The sequence below is a fragment of the Cavenderia fasciculata genome, assembly GCF_000203815.1.
Source record: "Cavenderia fasciculata unplaced genomic scaffold Scf_Dfasci-G-p-12c09.r1-3, whole genome shotgun sequence".
NCBI lineage: Eukaryota > Evosea > Eumycetozoa > Acytosteliales > Cavenderiaceae > Cavenderia > Cavenderia fasciculata.
Window position 1 is genome coordinate 514,031 of NW_004457736.1, and position 24,552 is coordinate 538,582.

Here is a 24,552-nt window from a genome sequence, read left to right on the forward strand (position 1 = left end):
TAAATTATACTAATCATCATTTTTTTGTTACCTTTCAAAATATAGATTTAAATATATTTTTTTTTTAGACATCAAAAAAAAAACAAAACAAACCTATACCTATACCTATACCTAGATATATATATAATCAAAAATCAAAAATATTATGACATTAGATATGGATCAAAGTATACATGAAAAATATAAACATTATTATTGGGGTATGAATTCTTTACCACAATCCAGCCGGCGGATGCATGCCGATCGACGATAGATTAGACCTACCTTTACTAATAATATTATTATCTCTATCTATCTATCTATCTATCTATCTATCTCTTAGGAATTCCGGATTCTCCAATAGACTGGTGCGAGAATAATTACCAGATATCACCATATATTTGTGAGTTTTACAATACCTTTTCATCGTTTGCCATATCGTTTTTCGCATTGTATGGTGTCTTTCTTTTAACCTATCCCTTTGGTGGCAAATTACAACAACATGTCAAAATACTTAAATCACTAGAGATTCGTGGACGTACTTTATTGGCGTACGCCGCATTGTCGACGGTCGGTGTCGGATCGGCCTTTTACCACGCAACTCTTCTCTACAAACACCAACTGTTTGATGAGTTCCCAATGGTCATCTCTGTCTCTTTGTTTGTCTACTGTATATTGACGATTCGTCCCATCAGCAAACAAGATTCTCCCAAATACCGTCTCTTCCGTCACCTCCTCCCCTGGGTACTATCATTGTACGTGTGTGTTGTCGCCGGCACCATCTTTGTCATTCGTGACGTACCAACTATCCTCCAAGTATCATTTGGAGCCCTTGTTTTCATTCTCATCACCATCTCTCAACAAACCATCAAGACGGTGGAAGAACCACTCTTCAAATCCAATCCAAAACGTTTACTCCTCTACTCTACCATTTCCATGGTCACCGCATATTTCAGTTGGTTGATTGAACGTAAACTATGCTCGGACGGCGGCTACGTCATCCCAGGTCTTCAGTTGCATGCCATCTGGCATGTACTCACCGGTCTCTCTGGCTTTTACTGGATGCAATTCTATCTTTGTCTATATCTCGAAAAATTAAACTACAAGACTCAAATCATTTGGAGTTGGTTTGGCGTTGGTTCAATCATTGCCAATATTAAATCAAGTTCCCCAAATTTAAATAATCAAAATAACCAGAATAATAATAATAATAATAATAATCTAAATAATATTAATACTAATTAATTAAAAAAGTAATAAAACGTATAATAATATATATAATATAATAATAATTACAAAAAAAAAAAAATTCAAAGCACTACTTTTTGAACTTGGGGGATGTGATTTTCACCAAGTCATTAAATTTCATTTCATTTTGTTAATAGTATGTGCATGTGTGTATGTTTGTAAGATAAGATAAGATAAGGTTGATTAACAGCAATGCTTGTAGGAGTAAAAAGATTAAGCAATGTAAAGAATTTATTTAAATTGTACAACAACAACAACAATCAACAACAACAAAGTATTAGTAATAATAGTAATAGAAAGTACTTCTATTGTTCTACTAGTTCTACTAGTTCAACTGCTGGTAATAATAGTAATACATCAATTGATGATAGTGAATTGGTACATAGAACATTGACAATAGAAGAGATTGAACAATTCAAATCACAAGGTTATTTGGTTAAAAAGGGATTGTTTGGCGATCAAGACAATGATAGGTTGTTGACACAACACCAAGTAGAATTGAGAGACTATTTGGTAAAGAATGCAGAGATTGATCTGTCCAATTGTAGTATTGGGTCACGTACTGAAGCCATTCAACTAGACAACCAACATGAAAAGATTGCACATGTGTCTAATGGTTTTGGAGGTATGATCAATTTCTATCATGGTACTGCAATGTATCGTCTACGAGAGTCTCCACTGCTCTATGACTCCTTTTCACAGTTGTATCAACACACCTATGCCATTGGTGATGGCAGAATACCAAATGACAATCTCAACGTCGAACCACAAGACTCTGACCCTTGGCCATGTAAATACGGTTCCTTTAATCCATACCACATGTACATGTTTGTCAATAGATGTTCATTCCGTATTCCAACCATCGGTCATGAAACCATTCAAAAACCATTAGATCAATTAATTCAAAGAGGTACTGGTACTCATATGGATTGTGTATGTAACAACTCTATATTATTTCATTCATCCAACCAATCTGTTTGTATTAATATATATTAATGTATCATTGTAGAATCCATACCATTTATTTAGTGGAGAAATTAGAAATGGTGAAACTGGACAAATGCAACCATCACCATTAAGATTTTGGCAACCTATTCAAGCTTTTATATCATTGACCGATACAATCAACCCTGATGAAGGTGGATTTTGGTGTCTTCCATCATTTCACACAAAATGTGTCTCCCATTTCAACTCAACAAAATTACAACAACCATCTTGGATAGATAAACCTTTATTAAAAGTATGTCAATATAAGGATTGGAAACAACAATAATATTTATATTTATATTTATTTTTTTAATTAGAGAGGAAATGCATTTGATATGGATGAATCAGAATATGGATCAATGATTGGACAAATGAAATTTATTCCAATTAAAAGAGGTGATATTTTATTCTTTGATTGGCGTACACCTCACCATAACGATGCCAGACATGTTGGCAATAGTATTCGAGAGGTTGTTTATTCTGCACATCTTCCAAAAGTGTCAGTCAACGAAACATATGCAGCCAAACAATTAAATTGGTATCTCAGTGGTGCTCATCCATCCTATGTCTCTAAAGCATTCTCAAAGCTAGAGATGGATAATTATTCTCCTCCTCCTCTCACCCCATTAGGTGAAAAGTTAATCTCTCTTCAACCTTGGTCCTAGCTCCATTAACCTAACATATATATGTGCGTCCTTACATCATACAATCGTATTATCCTTCTATGGAAGTTATGAAAGGTCACACCAAGACAAAAATAAAAGCTCTCCCAACAGTTCTTTGAATTGTAATTGCAAGTCTCCAAAAAAGGCAGTCAAAAATCATGATTATTACGTTTAAAACATTTCAAAAAATATCGCGGAGCCAGGGTGTCACGACCTTTCGTTGGAAAAAAAAACACAACGGGTGGCGATGCATTGTGCAAAGAGGCGATGTGCTAACGCCATGTCGACCCCCTCTATTTTGGTGTTAATTGCCGTTATTGTCAATGCAAGAGATAGACTTTACACAAAATTGTAATCATTAACATTAAACTATTTTAATAATATAAATAATATATAATAATATAAATACAACAACAAACAATAATAGATTCATTTTTTTGTAAAAAAAGAAAACTAAATTAATTAAAAATATTATTAAGCAGCAAATTTCGTTTGTTTGACGTTCAACGGTTCACAAAAAACGTATTTTTTTTTTCGAACCAGCCCTGGCCTTTACTGACCACTATAGTTAGTTTCAACAATCGTAGCAGATAGTAGAGAGGAGCCACACGCTTTTAGAGTCATCGTCATCGTGTAATATAGATATATATATCAACATATTTGTAATATTAATAATAGTACAACTACCACCAAGTCAGTTAGTAAGAAGAATAGAAAGAGATGGCATCAATTGAAGTATCTGATGAATCAATAAGTAGAAATGAAGAAGTCAACGAAGAGTATGAAAACGATGATGGAGTCATCGAAGAGAATAATAATAATAACAATAAAGATGAAACACCAAAAGACAAGAAATTAAAAGGTGCTATTCAATCAATCATGAAGAATATGGTATCTTCAAAAGTAGGTAGATTAACATCGAAGAGACACACACAACACACAATTGCAATCTCTTATAAATCTTATTATTAACACCAAAATTTTTTTTTACTTTAAGCAACCATTTAGTTTACCAATTTGTTTTAGTGAACCAAGATCATTTTTAGAGAAATTAACTGATATGGGAGACTACCTTGATATCTTTTTAGGGTATGAAACAAAGAAAGAAAAGAAGAGAAAAAGAGTTATTATATTTAATTAATTGTTTATTATTATTATTTTAATTTAGATCATCAAATATGGAATCAAGTGAAAATAGATTTTTAGAGATTTTAAAGTTTTATTTATCAAGTTGGATGGAAAATCAAGATGTACGTTCACCATTCAATCCAGTGATTGGTGAAACATTTTCATGTAAATGGAATCATAGTGATGGTTCATCAACTGAATATATAGCCGAACAATTGTCTCATCATCCACCCGAGACTGGATTCATTATGAACAACAAGACCAAGTCTATCATTATGCATGCATATCTCCAGCCAACAAGCAAGTTTTGGGGCAATTCATTGGAGAGCACAATCGAAGGAAATGTAATCTATTTACTACCAAAATACGACGAAGAGTACACTGCCAATCTTCCAAAGATTGCTGTCAAGGGTATCGTCGTTGGATCTTTGGCCACCGAGTTGAATGGTTCCACCGTTCTTTCTTGCAAAAAATCGGGATACTATGCCGAGATGGAATTCAAGGGTAGAGGTCTCATTGCTAAAAGCAAAAATATGATGATTTGTAAAGTTAGACATCCATCAAGTAAAAGATCTTTATATACATTGGAAGCTAAATGGGATGGTACAATTACTATTTTATCTTCAAAAACAAATGTAATTATAAAAAAAAGAAAAATTGAAAAAGAAAAAAGAAAATATAATAATAATAATTCTGATATTTTATTTTTTATTTTAGAAAACAACATCATTTTTTGATCCAAGTTCAATTAAAAAGAATGAAAAGATCGTTGAAGAACTTTCCAAACAACCAGAAAATTCATCTCAAAGAGTATGGGAACATGTTATCAAAAATATCATTGTCGACAATGAAGATGAAGCACAATCACAAAAACATATCGTCGAAGAAAATCAAAGAAGCATTGCAAAGACTCGAGAAGGACAAGTCTGGAATCCAGTTCATTTTACAAAGACTGATGTATCCTATATTCATAATCAATTAAATAGTTTGAAAAAGGAAATGTCATAAACAAAACAACAGATAGAGAAATATAGAAAAGAAACCAATAAAATATTTATTTAACCATTTTTTTGTGATACCATATTAAAAATAGATAGATGTATCTGGGTTAGGATGTGAATTGAAAATAATTAAAATAATTATATTATCTATATAAATTTTTATTAAAATATCAATATTGTTGTTTTGATTGTTTTTATATTTGATGTGCAGGTGGCACCAAATGAGAAACAAAAAGAGAAGGAGGGGATTGTGGTTGTTGGATTGATACTAGATCCATTAGGGATCCATCATTGAAATGTTGGAATGGTGAACATAGCAAAGAGTCTGATGGTGATCTTGTCAGAGGAGAATTTTTAATCATTGATAGCTGGTCTTTGAGGTTAATGGATCCAGTACTAGATTGACGAGATAAACGGTATCTAATACCACAAGCATTACATAAAGTTTTGGCTCCCATTGGACCTCTTCTCCATTCTGGAGTGTCTGTAGTCTTGCAGTTCAAACATGATCTGTTGGTGGTAGCAGTTTTCTTTGGTTTCTTGGTTTGTTCCTTTATCATATTCTCTGTTAGATTAATATAGGTTGGTCCATTTGATTTACTTTGTTTTGGTGTATTTTGAGTTGATTTTCTCATTGGTCCACTTAGATTTTGTTGTTTAATTGGATAGTGTTGTTGGAGTTGTTGGTAGACTGGATTTGGAGACATGTAGTGATTTTCATTGATATGAGAAGATGGAGTACCAGATGTACTTGATTGATGTTGATAGGGTGGTGACGAATAACGAGACTCACAACAACTATCAAATGGTTGTTCGATTGAACATAGTTGAGATGGATCAACAACATTGTTGAAATTTGCTACATTTTGTTTACTCTTCATGACCGACGATCTTAAACTATTCAATTCCAAATGAATATAATTTCCAACAGTTATTAAATTTTCTATATCATCAAATGCCATCATTGGATTTTGGTGTCCCTTTTTAGACATTTGATATAATTGATCACTATATTGAATCAACTATATAAAATAAATAAAAAGTTTAGTTTAAAATGAATACTTGATTGATGAATTGTTTCTATCTTGTGTCCATACTTACTTTATAAAAATTAACACCAATTTGATATTTATCATTTTCAAGTTGTTGTTGTTGAATTGCTTGTTGTTGTTGTTGTTCATTTACAATTTGATTATAGTAATCTTGGAATGGTGGGAGTTTAGTTTGGTTTTCTGGTTGTTGTTGATGATGAGGTTTGGAAATGGATTGAAAATGTCCCGGTGGGAAAATAATTGGAGGTGTACAACTTGCTGAAATAGTTTGAATTGGTGACAGAACAGGTACCGAGTGAAAGTTTGGTATTGGTAGTTGTGGTACTGAATGATTCTCATTCTTTATAAACAACTTTTGTTTATATTGTGGCGAATTGTTGTTGTTACATTTTGGATGAATGGTACTAGTATTGTTGGTAGTGGTAGAGGTTGGTACATTATTATTATTATTATTATTATTATTATTATTATTATTATTATTATTATTGGATAATGATGGATAATTATCAATTGATAATTTGAGATCTTCCGCAGGGTCAGAATCCAATATTTTCTCCATGTGTTGAGCAAAATAAGAATCTGTGTCACAATAAACATTTTTTCCAGGAGTTGAACAACCATTTAATCCCAAATTTGATAGATTAGTTCCATAATCGATACCACCAGAACAATTACCAGTAGAGGATGGTCCATTGTTGGCAAGAGTAAATGGTGGAATGGTAAAATTTGAATATTCATTATTTTGATACATTAGATTGTTCATTAAAATATTTTAATAAAAAATAAATAGAATAGAAAAGAAATTTCAAATATATAATTATATAAAAAAGGGAAATTTAAAATAGTAGAATTGAAATAAATAGGATAGGGTTTCAGTCAGAAGTTAATTTAAAGTTTGAAATGAGATTTAACAATAGAGGAATGAATAATTAATGAAATTCAAATAACTTGGAGAAATTGGGAACCCTTTTCTTTTGTTGTTCATTTATTTGTTCCTTATAAAACACACAAGTCCGTTTTTTATTTATTTTTCTAATTCCCACCACACCTTTTAAAAAAAAAACGCTGTGTTGAAAAAGAAATAATTTGAATTACAGTACGAAAATCAAAATATTCGAACTTCAATAATCTACTCGTTAGTTGTAAGTAATAGTAATCTGTAAGGAGTAGCCCCTACTTTTATTATTTTCCAATTGTTGACCTTTGAGAGAAAATATTTTTAATATGTTTTTTCAAGAGTAGTACTGTTTTACAAGATTGTGGAAATCATTGGTTGGTTGGTTGGAATGTGAAAGAGTAGTCCCTTCATTGAATTGTTACTTTTTTGGTATAAAAATGGAAAAACTATATTTAAAATTTTTGAATCTACAACATCAACTACCTTTAAAATCGAATTGCAATGAATTGTTTTATAGATTTTAATTTTTTGATGAAATTTATCTAATATCCAAGGGTTTAGAAACAATAAATTTAATCAATTTAAATCAAAATAAATCAAAATAAATATTTGTTTCATTGAGATTAAGATTTCAAAAAAGAATTATATTAAAAATATTTTCAAGTATTAAACAATCTTGTATGAGAGAAATAAATCAACGATTAAACACTTTATTGAACCTATTAATACTCTAAAGTAGAACACCAATTGTCTTTACAAATCTAAATCAATATATATATATATAAATATCTTACGATTATAATAATAATAATAATTCAACAACTACACATTTATATATAAATAATAATAATAATAATAATACAATTTTTTTCATCATCTTTCTTTTAAAAAAATGATAAAATTTATAACAACAATTGCCATTATTTTTGGTATTTTAATTTTACCTTGGGCTGACCAAGCACAATGTTCAGTGGCAGTATCATGTGACCTATTGAAACAAGGTTTAATGTTTTACAAAGCAAATAGAGGAGGTCGTCTTCCAGACACCGACGTTCCATGGAGAAATAATTCAGTCTTGAGCGACGCCTATCCAGCCGGTGCCAAGGATGCCAATGGAGATGGAAATCTATCTGGTGGATACTTTGATGCTGGTGACGGTATCAAGGTAACTCTACCAATGTCCTACTCTATGACCATGCTCGCTTGGGGTTTCCTCGAATCTGAAGCCAAAATTGAAGCCTGTGGTCTTACCAATCTCTACCTTGAAACTATCAAATGGGGAACTGACTGGTTAATGGCTGCTCATGTTTCTGATAATGAATTGGTTTGTCTTGTTGGTGATCCAAATGCTGTATGTATACAAAATAATAATAATATAATTATAAATATTAATATTAATTCTTCTTTTACTTTTTTGTTTTTTTTTAAGGATCATTCATGGTGGGGACCACCAGAACTTATGACAATGGAAAGACCAGTCTATGTATTGAGTGCATCCAAACCAGGTACTGAAGTTGCTATGGAAGTAGCAGCAGCTCTTGCCGCCACCGCTGTCATTTACAAGGATCGTGATGCTGCCTATGCCGAGTCATGTCTCAGTCATGCCAAGTCTGTCTTTACTTTTGGTGAAAACAACTTGGGTGTCTACTCTGAATCCTATCCAATCATCAATGCATTCTACAAGTCGTGGTCTGGATACAAAGACGAAATGGTTTGGGCCGCCGCCTGGATGTACAAGGCCACCGGTGACGAATCCTATTTAACCAAGGCAAAGGAATGGTACACTACCAATGGAATCGCAACTATGGGTGCTGGAACCACCATGTCATGGGATAACAAGGCTCCAGGTACCATGGTACTCATGTCCAAGATCACCAATGACACTTCCTATGCCAAGGACGCTGCCACTTTCCTCGACGGCTGGATGCCTGGAGGTTCTGTTCCATACACTCCCGGAGGTCTTGCTTGGTTGATGGAATGGGGTCCAAACCGTTATGCGATCAACACTGCCTTTATTGCCCAAGCCTTGGGTGACGCAAAGTATATCACCGGCTACACTGACAAGCAATTAGCCTATGTCTTGGGTGACAATCCCAACCAACAATCGTTTGTCGTTGGTGTTGGCAACAAGCATCCAATCAATCCACATCATCGTGCCGCCCACGGCTCTACCACCAACAATATCAAAGATCCAGTTAACAATATCCATATGTTATACGGTGCTTTGGTTGGTGGTCCCGGAAAGGATGACGCCTATACCGACGATCGTGAAAACTATATTACCAATGAAGTTGCCACCGATTATAATGCCTGTTTCGTTGCCGTATTGGCTTATTATGCTGCAGGTAACTAAAACTCTAAATATATATAATATAATAATAATCCATAGTATAATATAATATATCCTTTGTATAAAAGTCCATCCTTTTTTTCCCCCATCCTTTTAATAAAATCCATAAATTAAATTATAAATCCATCCTTTTGAATTTCCATCCATCTTTCCTTCTATCTTTCATCCATCCGATTTATTCTATACTATCCATCCCTTGATTTTCTATCTCCTATCTCTCCGTCCGTCCATCCATCCCGTCCATCCTTTAGATTGATCGATCGATAGTTTTGGTTACTAGTACACTCTCTCTGAATGAAATCGGTAAAGGTTACTAACCATGATTCTCTTTTTCTTTTCTTTTTACAACAGGTAATGAAACTACTACACCTACATCTAGTGAAACTGTGTGTAGTAGTGAAGAAGCTGCAACCGTACCACCAGTGACTCCAGCTTCCATCAACAAGATTATTGCAGGTACCTTTGATCCAACTGGTTCATCTTCAGAGGTACCCATTACCAATTCTTCATCTTCCTCTTCTTCATTTGAAGGATCTTCTTCTTCAATTGACAATTCCTCATCTTTAAATGGATCATCATCATCAATAGATTCGTCATCATCTTTGAATGGAAGTAGCAGTGATATCTTGCCACCTAGTTTGTCATCATCATCCTCGTTGGAACCATCAGCCAACAATTCATCATCTTATTCATCCAATGACGATAATCCTCAACCATCGGTTGTAGGTGACGATAGTTCTGATGCACTCTCCTTCACCATATTGGTGTCTTGGGCCATCATTGCTGCTTTTATGGCTGTCTCTATTTTTGTACTTTTATCTTAAATATACATATACATATAATATAGATCATATTATAATCTATTAAATAAATCTATTTTGTGTCAATCATACAAACAACAAATAATAACATACAACTATGATAGTTGACCTTTTATTAAATTTAATTAATTCGATTATTTCAAAGTTTTGAAGATGGGTACTCGTCTTTTGATCGGGGAGCGTCATTTAATTTAAACAATCTCAGAGATTACTAAACTAAAAGAAGAATGAGTAAATTTGAAGAGATATTCGCAATAACAGAAGAGTTGGCAGAGGAAATAGAATATCATAATGAAAAAGTATGAATCAAACCAACAGACAATCTTTCATTGCTTTGACTAATTAATTCATTGTTGCTATATAGATAACAGATTTAAATCAAAGAAATAAATTAAATAAAGAGGCAATTACAAGATTAGAAAAGATAGAGAAAGATGGTAGTAACAAGAAGAAACAAAGTTTTATCTATACAGGTGATATTTTCATTCAAATGAAAGATAACATTTGCAAGAATACATTGGTACAAGAAAATGAACATATAAACGAAGAAATCAAACATCATCAAGTACACCTCAAAGAACGACAAGAACAATACCGAACTTATCAAAGCAAGATGCAAAAGGAAAGAAATACTTATTTTGAAGCTCAACAGAAACAACAATAGGACAATATCTACATCATGATGAATGGTTTAGATGCACGCATGGATGCACGCATATACAACTATGGAAAATAACAAACTTTGTACATAAACACACAATTATAATTTAATTATAACTACAACAATAGAGGAAAAGATACAAGTTGAGAATCTAATATTCTCAACGATCGTCATCTATTCTTGTTTTCAACTTTTATATATGGAATATGTATAAGGACAAGAAAGAGAGCCATAGGTATATTTTAGAATTACAATATTATGTTTAATCTTTTTTAATTGTTTAAAAAAAAGAATAGCCGGAAAAGGGAGAAGCACTGATGGAAGCAGTGGTAGTTGGAACAAATCTTAAATGAGAGTATTGTGACAAGAGTTTGGAGTAAAAGTCACCTTTGCCATAGAGGTCTGCCAAGTATTGCGAGTATCCTTCTGTTCTGTTTTTCAATAAAAAGAGTGTAGTGTGAGGTTGTTGAGACTCTAATTGCTTATCTAGTGCCAATCGAGAACATCCTTCAGATCTAAAAAAAAATAATAATAATAATGTTAATCATAAAGTGACAATAATAATAATAATAATGAATAATAATTACCTATTAAAATGAAAGAATCTAATATAATCTATATTGGTAGTTCTATCAAATGGCCATTTCCCCATGATTAAATTATTATTATTACTAGTTGATTTGTTTTGTTGTTCCATGTATTCATACAAATGAATAAAAGAGTCAAATGATTTCCAACAACAATTACCTTCAATAAACTTTGATAGATCGAATTTTAAACCCAATCCGAGTGAGTGTTGGACTACACCTTTTGACAATAGATAATCAAACGTTGCTTGAATTTGTCGGTTATTGACAATAGCCATATTTGAAATAGGCATTTCATCCATGGCAAAAGAGTCTTTGTGATTGTTGAAATAGTTTTCTACCAGATATTTGATTGGTTTGAGAGGAGCAAATACAAGGAGTGATGAAAAGTCTTGTTTCATTGTGGATTGTAGGTACCAATCGGGTAGTTTTTGGTCTGGAAAACATGAAGTGATATAATCGAGTGATTGCATGTTACCAGAAGAGACTGCACGTTGTATATGAGCCGTGTATAATTTAGGTCCAACCTTTTCCCTTATATATTTTAACAAGTCTAGTGGCCCGTTTGATATGGCCGACATTAATACTTTACTGTTAAAATCAGGGTCGATTGATTCAAAATGCAGTGCCAATACATCATACATTTCAATAGACACCTTTGATTGGAAATAACGGTCTTGTGAATAAACTCTAAAGATTTTACCGTCAACCATTGGTATTTTACCTGATACAATATTAAATTGTTGGCCTGGTGGTGTGATACTGGCATTATCCAATATCCATTGAACTGTAGATGTAGCATCATTTTTGATACACTCCATTAATTCTTGTGACAATTCAATAGCTGCATCAGGGGTACGCTCTGACGCAATCGTTGCCAAATATTGAAACACTCCCAAGCAATTGGGAAAGACTGCCTGTTTAAGTAGATCCTTTTTATCAAACAACCTAGTTTTAACCAATTCATGTCCACTTGTCGGAGTATGATTGTTGTAAATGGCTTGAACCATTTCCAAGTGGCCCAATGACGCAGCAATATTGAGAAAATTAACGTTATAACGTTGTACTGGTTGTGCCTTTAAAACAATTCTAAACATGTTGATGGATCGTGACGAGTTGGCGTTTAGGTATAGGTTGGTTGTCAAATGACGATGAGTATCTAACCACTGAACCACCTCTACAAGATTATTTGAAATGGCTCGTTCAACGGTATATGGTCTAACAGAGAATTGTCGGACTGTTGGACAAATCTCTGTGACACGTTCCAATGCCTCTAAATCCCATTCATAGATGTTGCCTCCAAACACCATGTCCTCTGAAAATGTGGTTTTGAGGTATTGTATTTTATCAATGTTCACGGGAGACGCCAACAATAAGTCTCTCATGATGGCAGGCAACTGTCTTTGCATCTCTTCCAATGCCAATACATTTTGTTCAACCACATACTTTAATACATCCAATGACCCAACTCTTCCAAGATGCACAAATACATCTCTGATTAGATTGGGTGGTACTCTGTTGAATAGGTATTTGGCAACTTCAAAACTACCATTTTTAACGCCATAGGCAACCAATTCTTCACGTAGTAGTTGTTGTTGGTCTACGAATTGAACAATGTCAAGAGTTTGGTATCCGTCAGCACGAGTTATTTCACTAGGTATGATATTCTCTTGATTTCCATTCTGGTAGACGTAGAGTAACACGGCAGTGTGAAATGATTTGCATACCACCACTCTATTGCTACGATGAGCCAACGTATCGACCACTTTGACCATTCTTTGCATTGGAGTTGTTTGTTGATAGATGTATTGAAAGATATCCAATGCCTGATAATTCAAAGCATACTTTGCAATGTAATAGGCAATCTCATCAATATGACCTCCATAACGTTCATTTATAAATCTAACCAAATCCAACTGTTTTGTTTTACATGCACTCTCTACTATTCCATCTAATCCTGGTATATAATAATATTTTCTAGTACTAGTAGATGATGAATCATCTTGATCATCTTTAAACTTTCTTTTGTTTCTTCCTCCTGATCCTTTTGTTTCTACTTCTTGAGGACAACCATCATCAACCTTTTCGTCGAACCATTTAAAAGAAGAATATTTAATTTCTTGTTCTATTATTATTTGTTTTAGACGATCTATGTGTCCGTAGAGACACAGCAGTCTAGTATTATTAACAATGTCGTTCCAAGAGTAGAAACAAACGATTCTACCTCTTTCAAGCACATCCTCTGTTGCATTGAGATCTACATCTGCCTCTATCCTATGAATCTCTCGAATATAACCGAATATCTTTCTTCTTAATAATATATTATTAATTATCTTGTGCATCATGATGCGTATATTTATACTATCTGAATAGTATTATTGACAAATTTCAGGAAGGAGATGGTTGCAAAGGGTAGTTAGATATTTTTTTTGTGACCTACAAAATTCATTTCATGACAAGTAGCATCATGACATCATTTGCTTTGACCTAAAATGATGACTACGATAGATGTATTTTTGTGATTAATCACAAGATGGATCGACACTTTGAAAAATTCGACAATGAAGATGATCGATATTGTATTTTTACCAAGAAATCAGATGATTTCTAGGAAATGAGAATTACATGTACTCTATCTCTCCGTATATATGTATCACATGTGTCATAGAGTTAATCATTTCGTCTAAAAACTAAAGTTAATTAGATAAACAAATAAATAAATAAATAAAAATAAATAAATAAATATTTTTAGAGTAGCCCCATTCCTAAATAATTCGCATTTGCAATGTCTGCTACCAAAAGAAAACAAAGAGAAAATGAAGATACTTCACAAACAAAGATTAATTCTTACTTTGTTAGCAAAGGTGACAAAGTAGACGAGACTATTAATAAAACAACTGTAAAAGATAAAAGTAGTAAAAGTAAAAGTACAACAACAAAAAGTACAACAAATAACAAACAAGTAAAAGAAGTTAAAAAGAAAAAGAAAGTAGAAGAAGAAGAAGTAATTAAAAAGAAAAGAAAGAAAATGTCGACAGAATCTATAATTGAAGAAGAGTGTAATAAGTTTAAAGAAGATTGGCCAGAATGGCGTAAACATTTATATGAACATGGATGGGCAGTAGTACCAAAGGTAGTAGCTGTCGAACAATGTGAACAATATAGATCAAAGTTTTGGGATTGGCTTGAAGGTTTCAAGACAGGTATCAAGAGAAATAGTTCTAGTTCTTGGACTAATGCAAATTGGCCATCACAGATACATGGTATCTTTCAACACTATGCTCTCGGACAAGAACAATTTGTTTGGGATATTAGATCAGAACAAGCAATCATTGATGTATTTACTCAAGTATACAATACCGATCAATTACTTGTAAGCTTTGATGGTGGTAATCTTTCAAGACCTGGTCATTCCTCTAAACCTTGGGCTCATTTTGATCAAGGTTCAAGTAAAATGGGTTTTAGATGTATTCAAGTAAGTGAGACATAGTATTAATAATTAATAATATTATTACTATTTATTAATGTATTTATATGTTTCTTTAGGGATTCTTAAATTTAATGGATTGTCAAGATACAGATGGAGGTTTAGTTGTTTATGATAAATCACATTTAGTACATGATAAATTCTTTACAGAGTCTGGGATTGATTCTCATGGTGATTGGTATAAATTTGATGAACAACCAGAGACATTGCCAATATTTAAGAATTGTAAAATGGTAAAGGTCAATTGTAATGTAGGTGATGTTGTTTTATGGGATTCCAGAACAATTCACTATGCAGTACATCCAACTTCAAGATCATGTAGAATGGTCGTCTATGTATCATATCAACCAGCTTCACTCATCTCCGAGGCTGATCTTAGAAAGAAACAACAATGTTTTTATGAAAAGAGAATGACAAGTCATTGGGCTTCAGGTATGAGAGAAAAATAATATTAAATGATTATTTGATTGATTATTAATATTTATTTATTATTTAATTTTAGAAAATATTAAAATGTTTCCAAAGAATCCAAGAACCTATGGTGATAAAGAATTATTAGATAGATTTAAATATGATGAAGAAACACTTCCAGTTTTAACTCCAAGAGCAAGATTACTTGCTGGATTGGATGCTTATCCTGAAGTTTAAGTCATTTGTTTAATTTAAATAAAATTAAAAAACAATCATTTAATGATTAAAAAAAAGGTCTTTTATTTTTTATGTAATACAATTACCTGAGTTGTTGTAATGATTGTTATTGTGTAATTTTAATGTTTGATGCACTTGTGGTTGTATTTGGGATGATGTTGTTGAGGTGCAGACAAAGGAAATCCAGGTGGAATATTCCAAAGTGGTGGGAGGGGTGTTTGAGACCATGTATATAATGGTGAAGGAATTGAGATTGGAGAAGAGGGCATTTCATTTGTTGACAAAGAAGACGAAAAGTTGGTTATCAATTCTTGTTTGGAATTATTATCCAAAGAGGAATATGAATTCCCTCCTCCACATCTGGAGCCACTATTGTGTGGGTAGTGGTGGCTGTTGTTTGAATACAGTCATCAGATTGTGGTGTAGTTGGTTGCTCAACTTTAACTGCTACTATTTCGATTTGTCTCGGATCTACAATATTGTTTACCATTTGGCTCAGTGATGGAAAAGTTGTTGTTGGCACCTCCATATGCTCCAAGAGAGCTTGATGGGATTCCTCTTGTTGTTGCGGTAGTGATTGTTGTTGTATCTTTCGTTTTCGTTGTGGTTGTGGTTGCCCGTGGAAGTAAAGTCTCAAACCACCTACAAGTGTAAAGTAGATCTGTTTGGCTTGAGTCAACAATTTAAGATTAGATTGTAATATTTTTGCAGACTCTCCCAAAGTAATGTTACTACGATAATCTTTGATCAATACACAAACTTTAGCCAATAATTGATTCATTTGGATACCTTTTTGATGGTTTTTGACCTGTTTGATGAGCTCTCGACCAAGTTCTTGATCAAATTCTTCTTTGGACAACCTTGAACGTTGTAAACTTAATAATGAATTTTGGTAAAAAGACCTAGGAATGTCATTACACTTGTCTGGATGACTAGAAACCCAAGTACTGAATGAGGTAGAATTTTGATTAGCTAGATCTTCTTCAAAAAAGATATCTTAAAAGAAAGATTAAAAATCAGGTAAGTTTAGGGTTTGAATGATTATATGTGAATCTACATCTTGTATCGATAAAATAAACCTACTCATTTTTAGACGTGTGATGATGTTGGTGTGGGTTGCAACGTTGAGGCGGCAAAGTAGGACTAGGACTGAGCAGAGAGTTATGTCAAGGCTTGGTTGAAGGCAGGCTCGAGAGGACTAGATACTAACTGTTTGTTGCTGATAGGAAATGATTCTCGAGCCTTGAAAGGCCCTCCTTTATAGCCTCTACATGACTAGGTTGACTGACCGATTTGAAGTTGCTATGTTATGAAATATCTGGTCAGTCGAAGAGGATCATAAAGAAAGCACAAAAATTCAAAAAAATCCAAAGGGATTGAGTATAATATAATTTAAATAAATAAATTTTATTCTTTCTTATTATTATTATTCTTTTAATGTTTTAAATGATACCATTTGTATAATATTGGTAAGTATCATAAGATGAGGTAGTCCAATTACCCATACTTTGAGATACCAACTGATCAATAAAGACACTACATTCCTGGTCGGTCTTTAGGTCGAGTCTGAAACGATCTTTAAACGCTTGCAATGTTCCCTCTTTACAAATACATTTAAGTGATGTATGGGGATACATGAGTTCGATCATCATCATAAACTCTTGATGGTGTTTTCTGACCTGGAGGAAGCCGGCGAGCAGCAACGTCTTGAAATAGAGGAACCGCTCGCTATTCTTGCCGTCCATGAGCTCGAGGTACTCGTCGACCAATTTAAAGGGTGCCGACTCAAAATTGATAGAGCCCGGTGAAGTGGTGAGCAAAAAGCCATAGTCAATGTGGATGACGTGGCCCATGCGGTCAAGGAGAATGTTGCCATTGTGGCGATCCTTGATTTGCAAAAAGTAACATATCAGCGAGTATCCCGCCAACGACTCGATAAAGTTGGTTTGGGCGCGTGTATAGCGCTTGGCCTTTTTGTCACCATACGCACGTACAAAGTAGTCGGTGAGTGTCGTGAAATTGGAGCATTTCTTTTTGAGTGTGTCGATGGATGACGAGTCGGGTATAGTCTCGATGAGACCGGAATCCTGTCCCGTGGCAATCACAAGGTACGGACGCAACCAGATAGGTAGGTTGGTCTTGCGAAACACACGGTGAAACTGGTTGATGAGTTGCATGGCAAGTTGTTCCTGACGTAGGTCGTCCCCGCTCTTGACGATAAACGAGATGAGACGCCATCCAGCCACCTCTCTAAACGGGGTGGTCTTGTAGACACGATTCTCCTTTTCCTTCCACTTTTCGCCAAACACTTGGTTGATGGGATGACTCTTTTCCGACAGACTAGTGTCGTCGTCTAGCATTGTCCAGCTGTCTCCCATCTCTTCATTGTCACCAATCACGTGTAATCTTTCAGATGACTCGTCGGGATCAACGTCGCAATTGAGCGAGTACATTGTATTGTCTTGGTCAATCACACGTACCTCGAGATACAACATGAATGGAACACGCTCTCTAGAGTTTAGACAAATCGCTTCGTCATGAACAATCGACAATACGTGAAACGATGGATAGACGGGGAGGATAATGTTGGATCGCGTAAAGAGCTGGTCGTTGAGCTGTTTGAGCATCATCCTGAGCGTCACATTTCGTTGCTGCTTTTGCAAGTCTCTTCCATTGGTTGGTGGAATCGAAAGCAAAAAGGTACCAATCTTGGAGAGGATATTTATAAAGTGAATCTCTGAATAAAAAGTGTTGTATGTGAATATCTTTTGGTCGTTGTTTTTTACCTCTAGCATGTCGTAGCAATAGAGATATGGATTATTCGATGTAGATGCCAATCTCAATCCATTTGACCATCGTCCATTATCAATATTACTATTTGATTTTCTTAATTTTCCAATACTATTGAATGAACTTGGATCAGAAGTTGTCGTAGAAGATGAAGAGGATGCTGCTGACAATAAAGAGGCAGATGGTGGCCCCATGGTTGTCGTTGAATAGGAAAGTTTTGTATCTAATGTTTTACCATTCATAGTTGGAGAGTTGTCCAATGGGAAAAATGTAGTATTATTGTTGATTTGTCTTGGTTGTTTTGTTGTTGTTGTTGATGTTGATGTTGATGTTGATGTTGATGTTGATGTTGATGTTGATGTTGATGTTGATGTTGATGTTGATGTTGTTGATTGTTGTTGATTCTGTTGGTTTTCATTATCATTTGATAATGTTAAATTGGTGATGGGTGGTGTATTAATATTTACATTTGATAATAATGATAATTTTTCGACTTGTTCCTCAACTATTATAGTAGCCCCTAGGAATTTATTATCATTACTACCATTATATTGATTCATGGTAAAATGATTATTATTATTATTATTATTTAGTTGTTGTTGTTGTTGTTGTAATTGTTGTTGATAATGATGATTTTCAATGATTTGATTTTGTTGTTCTAGAGATTGTTCTTGTAATACTTTATCCATATATTGTTCATCAATCATAATTGATTTGTCAGATATTGAAAACTCTAACTTTTTTTGATTAGTTTTATACAACTTTGCAATATCTATTAATCCAATTGATGCTAATTCACATCCTACAATTAAATTAATTAAATAATGAAATAAATTAGTAATCTAATAATTATTATTAATTATTTTAAATATATTTACTTTTCCATAATGACTTTGCTTGTTGGAATGTATTTGGATTCTTATCACTTGCAGTAGATTCAAGTAAAAAGAAAGTTTGAACTGCTACTACGAGTGAATCTTTACATTTTTGTAGTAACATTGAAATAATTGGTTCTGGTGAATATACTATACAAACATGACTACAAATATATTTAAATATAAATCAAAATAATATTAGAATCTGTAATATAAATATGTATGTTTGTTTGTTTTGCTTACACTATTTGAGGTAAAAACAATTGAAAATCTGTATGAGGTAATTGAACTATTCTTTCACAGACATGTTCTTGAATGGCAGTTCTTTCAATACTCTTGAGTAACCACATCATACCAATATCAATAGAGAATGATTCGTTTGGTGGACGTTGATCCATCATATTTTCACGTTTCTTTTTTCGAAGCTTCTCTCCAATCTTTTTAGTCAATTCATTGTTGGTAATGTGGTTGAGATTGTTGGCCAAGTGTTGTTGAATCTGTTGAACGTTTTCTCCAACGGCCGAGACAATCGAATCCAATGCAGAATCTTTCTTTTTCTCTTTTTCTCTTTCATTGTCGCTCGTATCACTATTGCATCCACTGCTAGTATTACTGCTGTTGCAACTATCGATTGACAACTCGTCTCCACTTTGGTTACCTTCATCTCTTTCTATTTTTATAATACTCTTTGATGACGACGTTAAATTGATTGATTCACCATGATGCGATGATGGTGATGATTCATCACTATTGTTTATAGTACCATTCTTGTGAAATCTAACCAATGCTTTTGGATTACTCTTTGTTGGTGTTGTTGTTGTTTTGTTCTTTTTATCCTTTTCTTTATCCTTTTCCTTGTCTTTGGTCTTATCTTTAACCTTTACTTTTTCTGGCGTTTTCTTTGTTTTGTTGTTGTTGTTGGTCTTTGTCTTGCTTCCAGCAGAGTCTTGTTGGTGGATGATAACAGTGTCGTCATTGAGAGATGCATCAGACATTATCTTGTTGGCAGTATGAACAAACTGCTTTTCCCGCGATGCTTTTGATATGTAAGAAGATCCATCATGATGATGGTGATGATGATGATTGTCAGGTGGTGTAATAGACATTTGTTTTGAATATGAAGACGATGATGTTGACGATGATGACGTCGATGGCGGTATCGAAATTATTTTACTATTATTATTATCCATTGTTATCCTGTTGTTATTATTATTATTAATGCTAATCATGAGGTTGTGTATATATATCTATCTTCCCTTTCTTTTTGGTTTATATCCAGAGTAGAGTTGAGTTGGGTTTAAGTGGGTTGGATGGGGGTGTTGAGAGAGTGGTGGGGGGGGGGGGGGGGTGGTGTATGTATAACTAACTTTCCCTTTCAACTTTTCTATTTGTCTTTTTTTCCTGGTTACTAGTAAACTACACTACTCTACAAACTCAAATAAATTCTTCTTCTTCTTCTTCTTCTTCGTTCTTCTTTCTAATACTTGATAATATTAACTTATAACATGAGAGAGAGAGAGATTAAATTAAATTTATAATTAAATAACTATTGTTGTTGAGAGACAGAGTAATTTGTAAGTGTTAGATAAACTATAGTTTGATGTTTGAATGTTGTGCATAAGGTGTGTAATGTGTGTTGACGATGATGGATGATGTCTCTATCTAAATGTTTCCCTCTTTCTTTCTTTCTTTCTTTCTTTTTCTCTGTATGTCAAGTAATTAACTACTTTTTGCTCTCTCTCTCTGTCTATCGTAGAACGTTGTCATCCAAATTACTTTCTAACTTTTTCTACCCAAAAATCGAATATTCTTTATTCTACGCTCTCCAGCGTTTTATTTTTGTTTCTGTTTCTGTTTTGTTGTTGAGTAGTAAATGAGATGGATGAGATGGGATGGGGACGATACTCACTATAATATTACTCTAGAATTTTGATCTGTATCAGATTTTCTTTAAAATTATTCTTTCTTTTTTTTAATCTATTGTTATCTTCTCTTTTTTGACTGTCACACAACCACAAAGTTAGAAGAATGTGGAATGTGGGTGTTGTTGGTGGGTATGAGGGGAGAGGGGAAAAGGAGTGAGGAGGGGATTTGTTGCACGATATATGTTACAAAACAAAAATAAAGTTGAAGGTATGCAACTCTCTAGAGTTGTTTTGTGGGAGGTCTCTGTCTCATGATCCTCTGGTTTATTAAAAAATTAAACAGGGCTGAGATCGTTGCCCCAAAAAAGTCGACTACCATTTCCCAGGCGCAAAGATGATTTGATGTTGCTCAGGAAACCAGGACAAGAGTGCTTTAAAAAAAATATTTTTAAAGACGGAGTGATCCAATGCTAAAGAAACGATGACGATCACATCAATTACATGTTTATTACGATGGTTGATCGTCACCATCATGTGTACAAGGTTGTGTGTTGGGTTACATACATACATAGTAATCCAATCAAATCAATTTAATTAGAGGTAAATGGGAGGATAGACCACAATGATTTATATTTCTTGATGATATGACGAACTTCATAGTGCTTCAAGTCTCCGGGTCCTTGTAGTTTGGATACAATCTTGTTTTTCAAAAGGTACTCAAGTACTTGGCAAAATTGGTACATTTGGGAAGAGGAATCAGGGTAAAGTAAAGCTCCATTACATTTCTCCTTTCGATGTTTATGGAGAAACTCTACTATATCTAATCTGCCCATTTGTGCTGCCTTTCCCATAGCCATGATTGTACATCCTTCTGTCCTATTAAAATGTAAAAACTAATATATATATGTATTATTAATATATACTTTTTGAAAGGTCATTTGTTTTCAATTGCACTATTCTTTCTTTTCTACTCACCTTGACAATTTCCAGGTGTTTACGACTAGCCAAATCCAGTGCATCTGTTGTACATCCTTCTGTTCTATTTTCATGTAAGAACTGTTAAAATAATAAAAAATAATTATGGTTAATAAATATTAAATATTAAAATATGGATGATTATACCTTTACGATTTCAAAATGGCCATTCATACAGGCTGTATTCAAGGCTGTTGTTGTACATCCTTCTGTTCTATTTTCATGTAAGAACTGTTAAAATAATAATAAATAATGAATAATATAATTAATGTCAATAAATTAAAGAATATTAATTAAATATGTAGTATTATTATATATATATACCTTTACGATATCTATATGACCATTGTACGCGGCATGATCCATGGCCTCGGGGTGCCATATTTTGTCGAATGAATGATGTTGATAGAGATATTGAATAATATCAAGTCGACCATGTTTAGCAGCATAATCAACCGAGTGGCGTGTACATCCAGCCCTCATACGATCACGTAGATATGATATCATTTTTAATGGACCATTTTTAATGATTACAGTATCCATTGCAATGATTGAACATCCTTCTGTTCTATTTTCGTGTAGAAATTTGACAATATCACTGTATCCACCAGCCGCAGCAAAATCAACAGCATGTGTTGAGCAACCTTCACTTCTATGAAAATGTAGGAATTCTACAATGTCAAAATACCCATTTTCAGAGGCTTTGTTCATAGCATGCATATTACATCCCTCAGTTCTATTGAAATGTAAATATTTAACCACCTCGAAATGTCCAAACTCTGCAGCAACATTCATAGTATTGATAGTACATGGCTCTGTACGATTTTCATGTAGAAACTAAAAAAAGTAGTAATTAAATAATTAATTAATTAGTTTGTTGTTGTTGTTGTTGTTGTTTGGAATGGTATGGTATGGGTACATACTTTGACAATTTCGAAATGACCCATCCGTGCTGCACAGTGAAGAGCATTTGGTGATTTCTCTGTTCGATTTTCATGTAGAAACTAGAAAAGTAATTAAATTCATTAATTAATATATATATATATATATTAAATCTTCTATACATATGTTGTGTAATTATGTAAGTACCTTGATAATTTCAAAGTGACCACTTTGAGCAGCATTTTTATAACAGTCTTGTGAACAACCTTCAGTTCTATTTTGATGGAGAAACTAAATAGAATAGAATAGAATAGTAATACAATGTTTGTTAGATGTTGGTTTGGGGGAGTGTAATATAGTTATATATATATACCTTTATGACATCTAAATGACCAAACATAGATGCACCATCCATTGCAAGAGTGGTACATTGTTCACCTTTGTTGTGTAGATAGATGACAATATTTAAATGACCATTTTCGGCGGCTCGATCCATTGCATGGCAGTAGTTTCCATTACAAGAATCCAACATCTTTAAAATGTCCAAGTGTCCACTGGCAGCTGCCGATGCCTTTGCATTGAGTATCTCAATGTTTGGGTATCTTTTGATTAGGTATTCTAGGATATCTTTATTTCCAGATGATGCAATCGATGGTACCAAGTTAGCATAGTATATATGATTTTGTTTGTTTTGTTGAGGATCGTACCCTGGAGACCATTCCAATAGATGCAATAGTGTATCCAATGTCGCATTTCGATGTGAGCAGTATTGTGTAATCACATGCATTCTTCTTTCAAATACTGCCGCCTTTTCTCCTCCCGTTCCTCCTCCTCCTCCTTTTGATGGATATATATAGTGTTTGACAAATGACCATGGCATAGCAAACTGTGAGATCATTGCAAGAAATGGTAAATTAACAATATCCTTTCCTTTTAGCCATTTCTTTTTAACAACCAGTGATTGTTGTTGTGTAATATCTTCAATGTATTTGAATATCAACTGTCTTAGATATGATACACGATAAACATTTATAAATGATATTATTGGTTGATTGTTGTTGTTGTTGTTGTTGTTGTTGTTGTTGTTGTCGGTCATCCTATCTTATCAACTGACCCAATGATTCTATTCGATTATGATTCTAAATGATTTGTTATTCTATTTATATATACTTGTATAACTATAGATAAAAGGATGTATGTGTACGAATGAATGAAATGGTTAGAAATTCTAGAAAAGAGATCCAAGAAAATTTTAAATAATATGTGAGGGGATGTTACACAACCCATGGGTTGTTACATTTCGATCTTTGTGTCGATCGTGATTTCCAATTTATACATGCGAGAATGGGGTAGTGTACTATACTAAACAGGTTAGGTTTTAGTTGTCATCACTGTTTATAGGGTAGGACACTACCCCATACGCCGTGGCACCTGTCTTATGGTCGCTTCATGGAGAGACGTCTTTTACTACTGCAAGTTTGATTTATTTACATCGCTGATAAGAGTGTCTACTCTTATCAAAGTCAATACTGGTAGGACTGTCTTTGTAACTTATGGGTATTAATATTAGCAATATCGTTATATATTGGATCTTTCTTGGATTGATCTCATTCACATGAGGATATAAAATGAATGAGTGTAAGAAAAAAAAAG

General features: G+C 33.6%; 10 protein-coding genes across 10 annotated transcripts; 6 read left to right on the plus strand and 4 right to left on the minus strand.

Annotated features, from left to right (window-relative positions):
• Nucleotides 1–145: 145 nt before the first annotated feature.
• Nucleotides 146–1,224, plus strand: dcd3B (alkaline dihydroceramidase; the record flags this gene model as incomplete). Its single annotated transcript, XM_004361757.1, has 2 exons — nucleotides 146–200; nucleotides 323–1,224. The coding sequence occupies 2 exons, from the start codon at nucleotides 146–148 to the stop codon at nucleotides 1,222–1,224; spliced, it is 957 nt and encodes a 318-aa protein (XP_004361814.1).
• A 195-nt stretch (nucleotides 1,225–1,419) lies between these two features.
• DFA_06102 (uncharacterized protein) lies at nucleotides 1,420–2,879 on the plus strand (the record flags this gene model as incomplete). The annotated part of the gene is made up of 3 exons (XM_004361758.1): nucleotides 1,420–2,160; nucleotides 2,237–2,467; nucleotides 2,532–2,879. The coding sequence occupies 3 exons, from the start codon at nucleotides 1,420–1,422 to the stop codon at nucleotides 2,877–2,879; spliced, it is 1,320 nt and encodes a 439-aa protein (XP_004361815.1).
• Nucleotides 2,880–3,599: 720 nt separating this feature from the next.
• osbJ (oxysterol binding family protein) lies at nucleotides 3,600–5,015 on the plus strand (the record flags this gene model as incomplete). The annotated part of the gene is made up of 4 exons (XM_004361759.1): nucleotides 3,600–3,782; nucleotides 3,877–3,968; nucleotides 4,048–4,642; nucleotides 4,725–5,015. 4 exons carry the CDS (start codon nucleotides 3,600–3,602, stop codon nucleotides 5,013–5,015), a joined length of 1,161 nt encoding a protein of 386 aa, XP_004361816.1.
• A 187-nt stretch (nucleotides 5,016–5,202) lies between these two features.
• On the minus strand, nucleotides 5,203–6,823 carry gtaL (putative GATA-binding transcription factor; the record flags this gene model as incomplete). The annotated part of the gene is made up of 2 exons (XM_004361760.1): nucleotides 5,203–6,030; nucleotides 6,110–6,823. 2 exons carry the CDS (start codon nucleotides 6,821–6,823, stop codon nucleotides 5,203–5,205), a joined length of 1,542 nt encoding a protein of 513 aa, XP_004361817.1.
• Nucleotides 6,824–7,850: 1,027 nt separating this feature from the next.
• DFA_06105 (putative glycoside hydrolase) lies at nucleotides 7,851–10,132 on the plus strand (the record flags this gene model as incomplete). Its single annotated transcript, XM_004361761.1, has 3 exons — nucleotides 7,851–8,309; nucleotides 8,388–9,303; nucleotides 9,660–10,132. 3 exons carry the CDS (start codon nucleotides 7,851–7,853, stop codon nucleotides 10,130–10,132), a joined length of 1,848 nt encoding a protein of 615 aa, XP_004361818.1.
• Nucleotides 10,133–10,356: 224 nt separating this feature from the next.
• Nucleotides 10,357–10,793, plus strand: DFA_06106 (uncharacterized protein; the record flags this gene model as incomplete). The annotated part of the gene is made up of 2 exons (XM_004361762.1): nucleotides 10,357–10,428; nucleotides 10,494–10,793. The coding sequence occupies 2 exons, from the start codon at nucleotides 10,357–10,359 to the stop codon at nucleotides 10,791–10,793; spliced, it is 372 nt and encodes a 123-aa protein (XP_004361819.1).
• A 277-nt stretch (nucleotides 10,794–11,070) lies between these two features.
• Nucleotides 11,071–13,826, minus strand: DFA_06107 (uncharacterized protein; the record flags this gene model as incomplete). The annotated part of the gene is made up of 3 exons (XM_004361763.1): nucleotides 11,071–11,305; nucleotides 11,378–13,502; nucleotides 13,814–13,826. The coding sequence occupies 3 exons, from the start codon at nucleotides 13,824–13,826 to the stop codon at nucleotides 11,071–11,073; spliced, it is 2,373 nt and encodes a 790-aa protein (XP_004361820.1).
• Nucleotides 13,827–14,162: 336 nt separating this feature from the next.
• On the plus strand, nucleotides 14,163–15,512 carry DFA_06108 (uncharacterized protein; the record flags this gene model as incomplete). The annotated part of the gene is made up of 3 exons (XM_004361764.1): nucleotides 14,163–14,852; nucleotides 14,924–15,296; nucleotides 15,367–15,512. The coding sequence occupies 3 exons, from the start codon at nucleotides 14,163–14,165 to the stop codon at nucleotides 15,510–15,512; spliced, it is 1,209 nt and encodes a 402-aa protein (XP_004361821.1).
• A 304-nt stretch (nucleotides 15,513–15,816) lies between these two features.
• Nucleotides 15,817–20,367, minus strand: DFA_06109 (uncharacterized protein; the record flags this gene model as incomplete). The annotated part of the gene is made up of 4 exons (XM_004361765.1): nucleotides 15,817–16,508; nucleotides 16,966–19,104; nucleotides 19,181–19,341; nucleotides 19,421–20,367. The coding sequence occupies 4 exons, from the start codon at nucleotides 20,365–20,367 to the stop codon at nucleotides 15,817–15,819; spliced, it is 3,939 nt and encodes a 1,312-aa protein (XP_004361822.1).
• A 244-nt stretch (nucleotides 20,368–20,611) lies between these two features.
• DFA_06110 (uncharacterized protein) lies at nucleotides 20,612–23,995 on the minus strand (the record flags this gene model as incomplete). The annotated part of the gene is made up of 8 exons (XM_004361766.1): nucleotides 20,612–20,654; nucleotides 21,784–21,935; nucleotides 22,018–22,098; nucleotides 22,165–22,248; nucleotides 22,342–22,854; nucleotides 22,941–23,021; nucleotides 23,107–23,190; nucleotides 23,273–23,995. 8 exons carry the CDS (start codon nucleotides 23,993–23,995, stop codon nucleotides 20,612–20,614), a joined length of 1,761 nt encoding a protein of 586 aa, XP_004361823.1.
• Nucleotides 23,996–24,552: the final 557 nt, after the last annotated feature.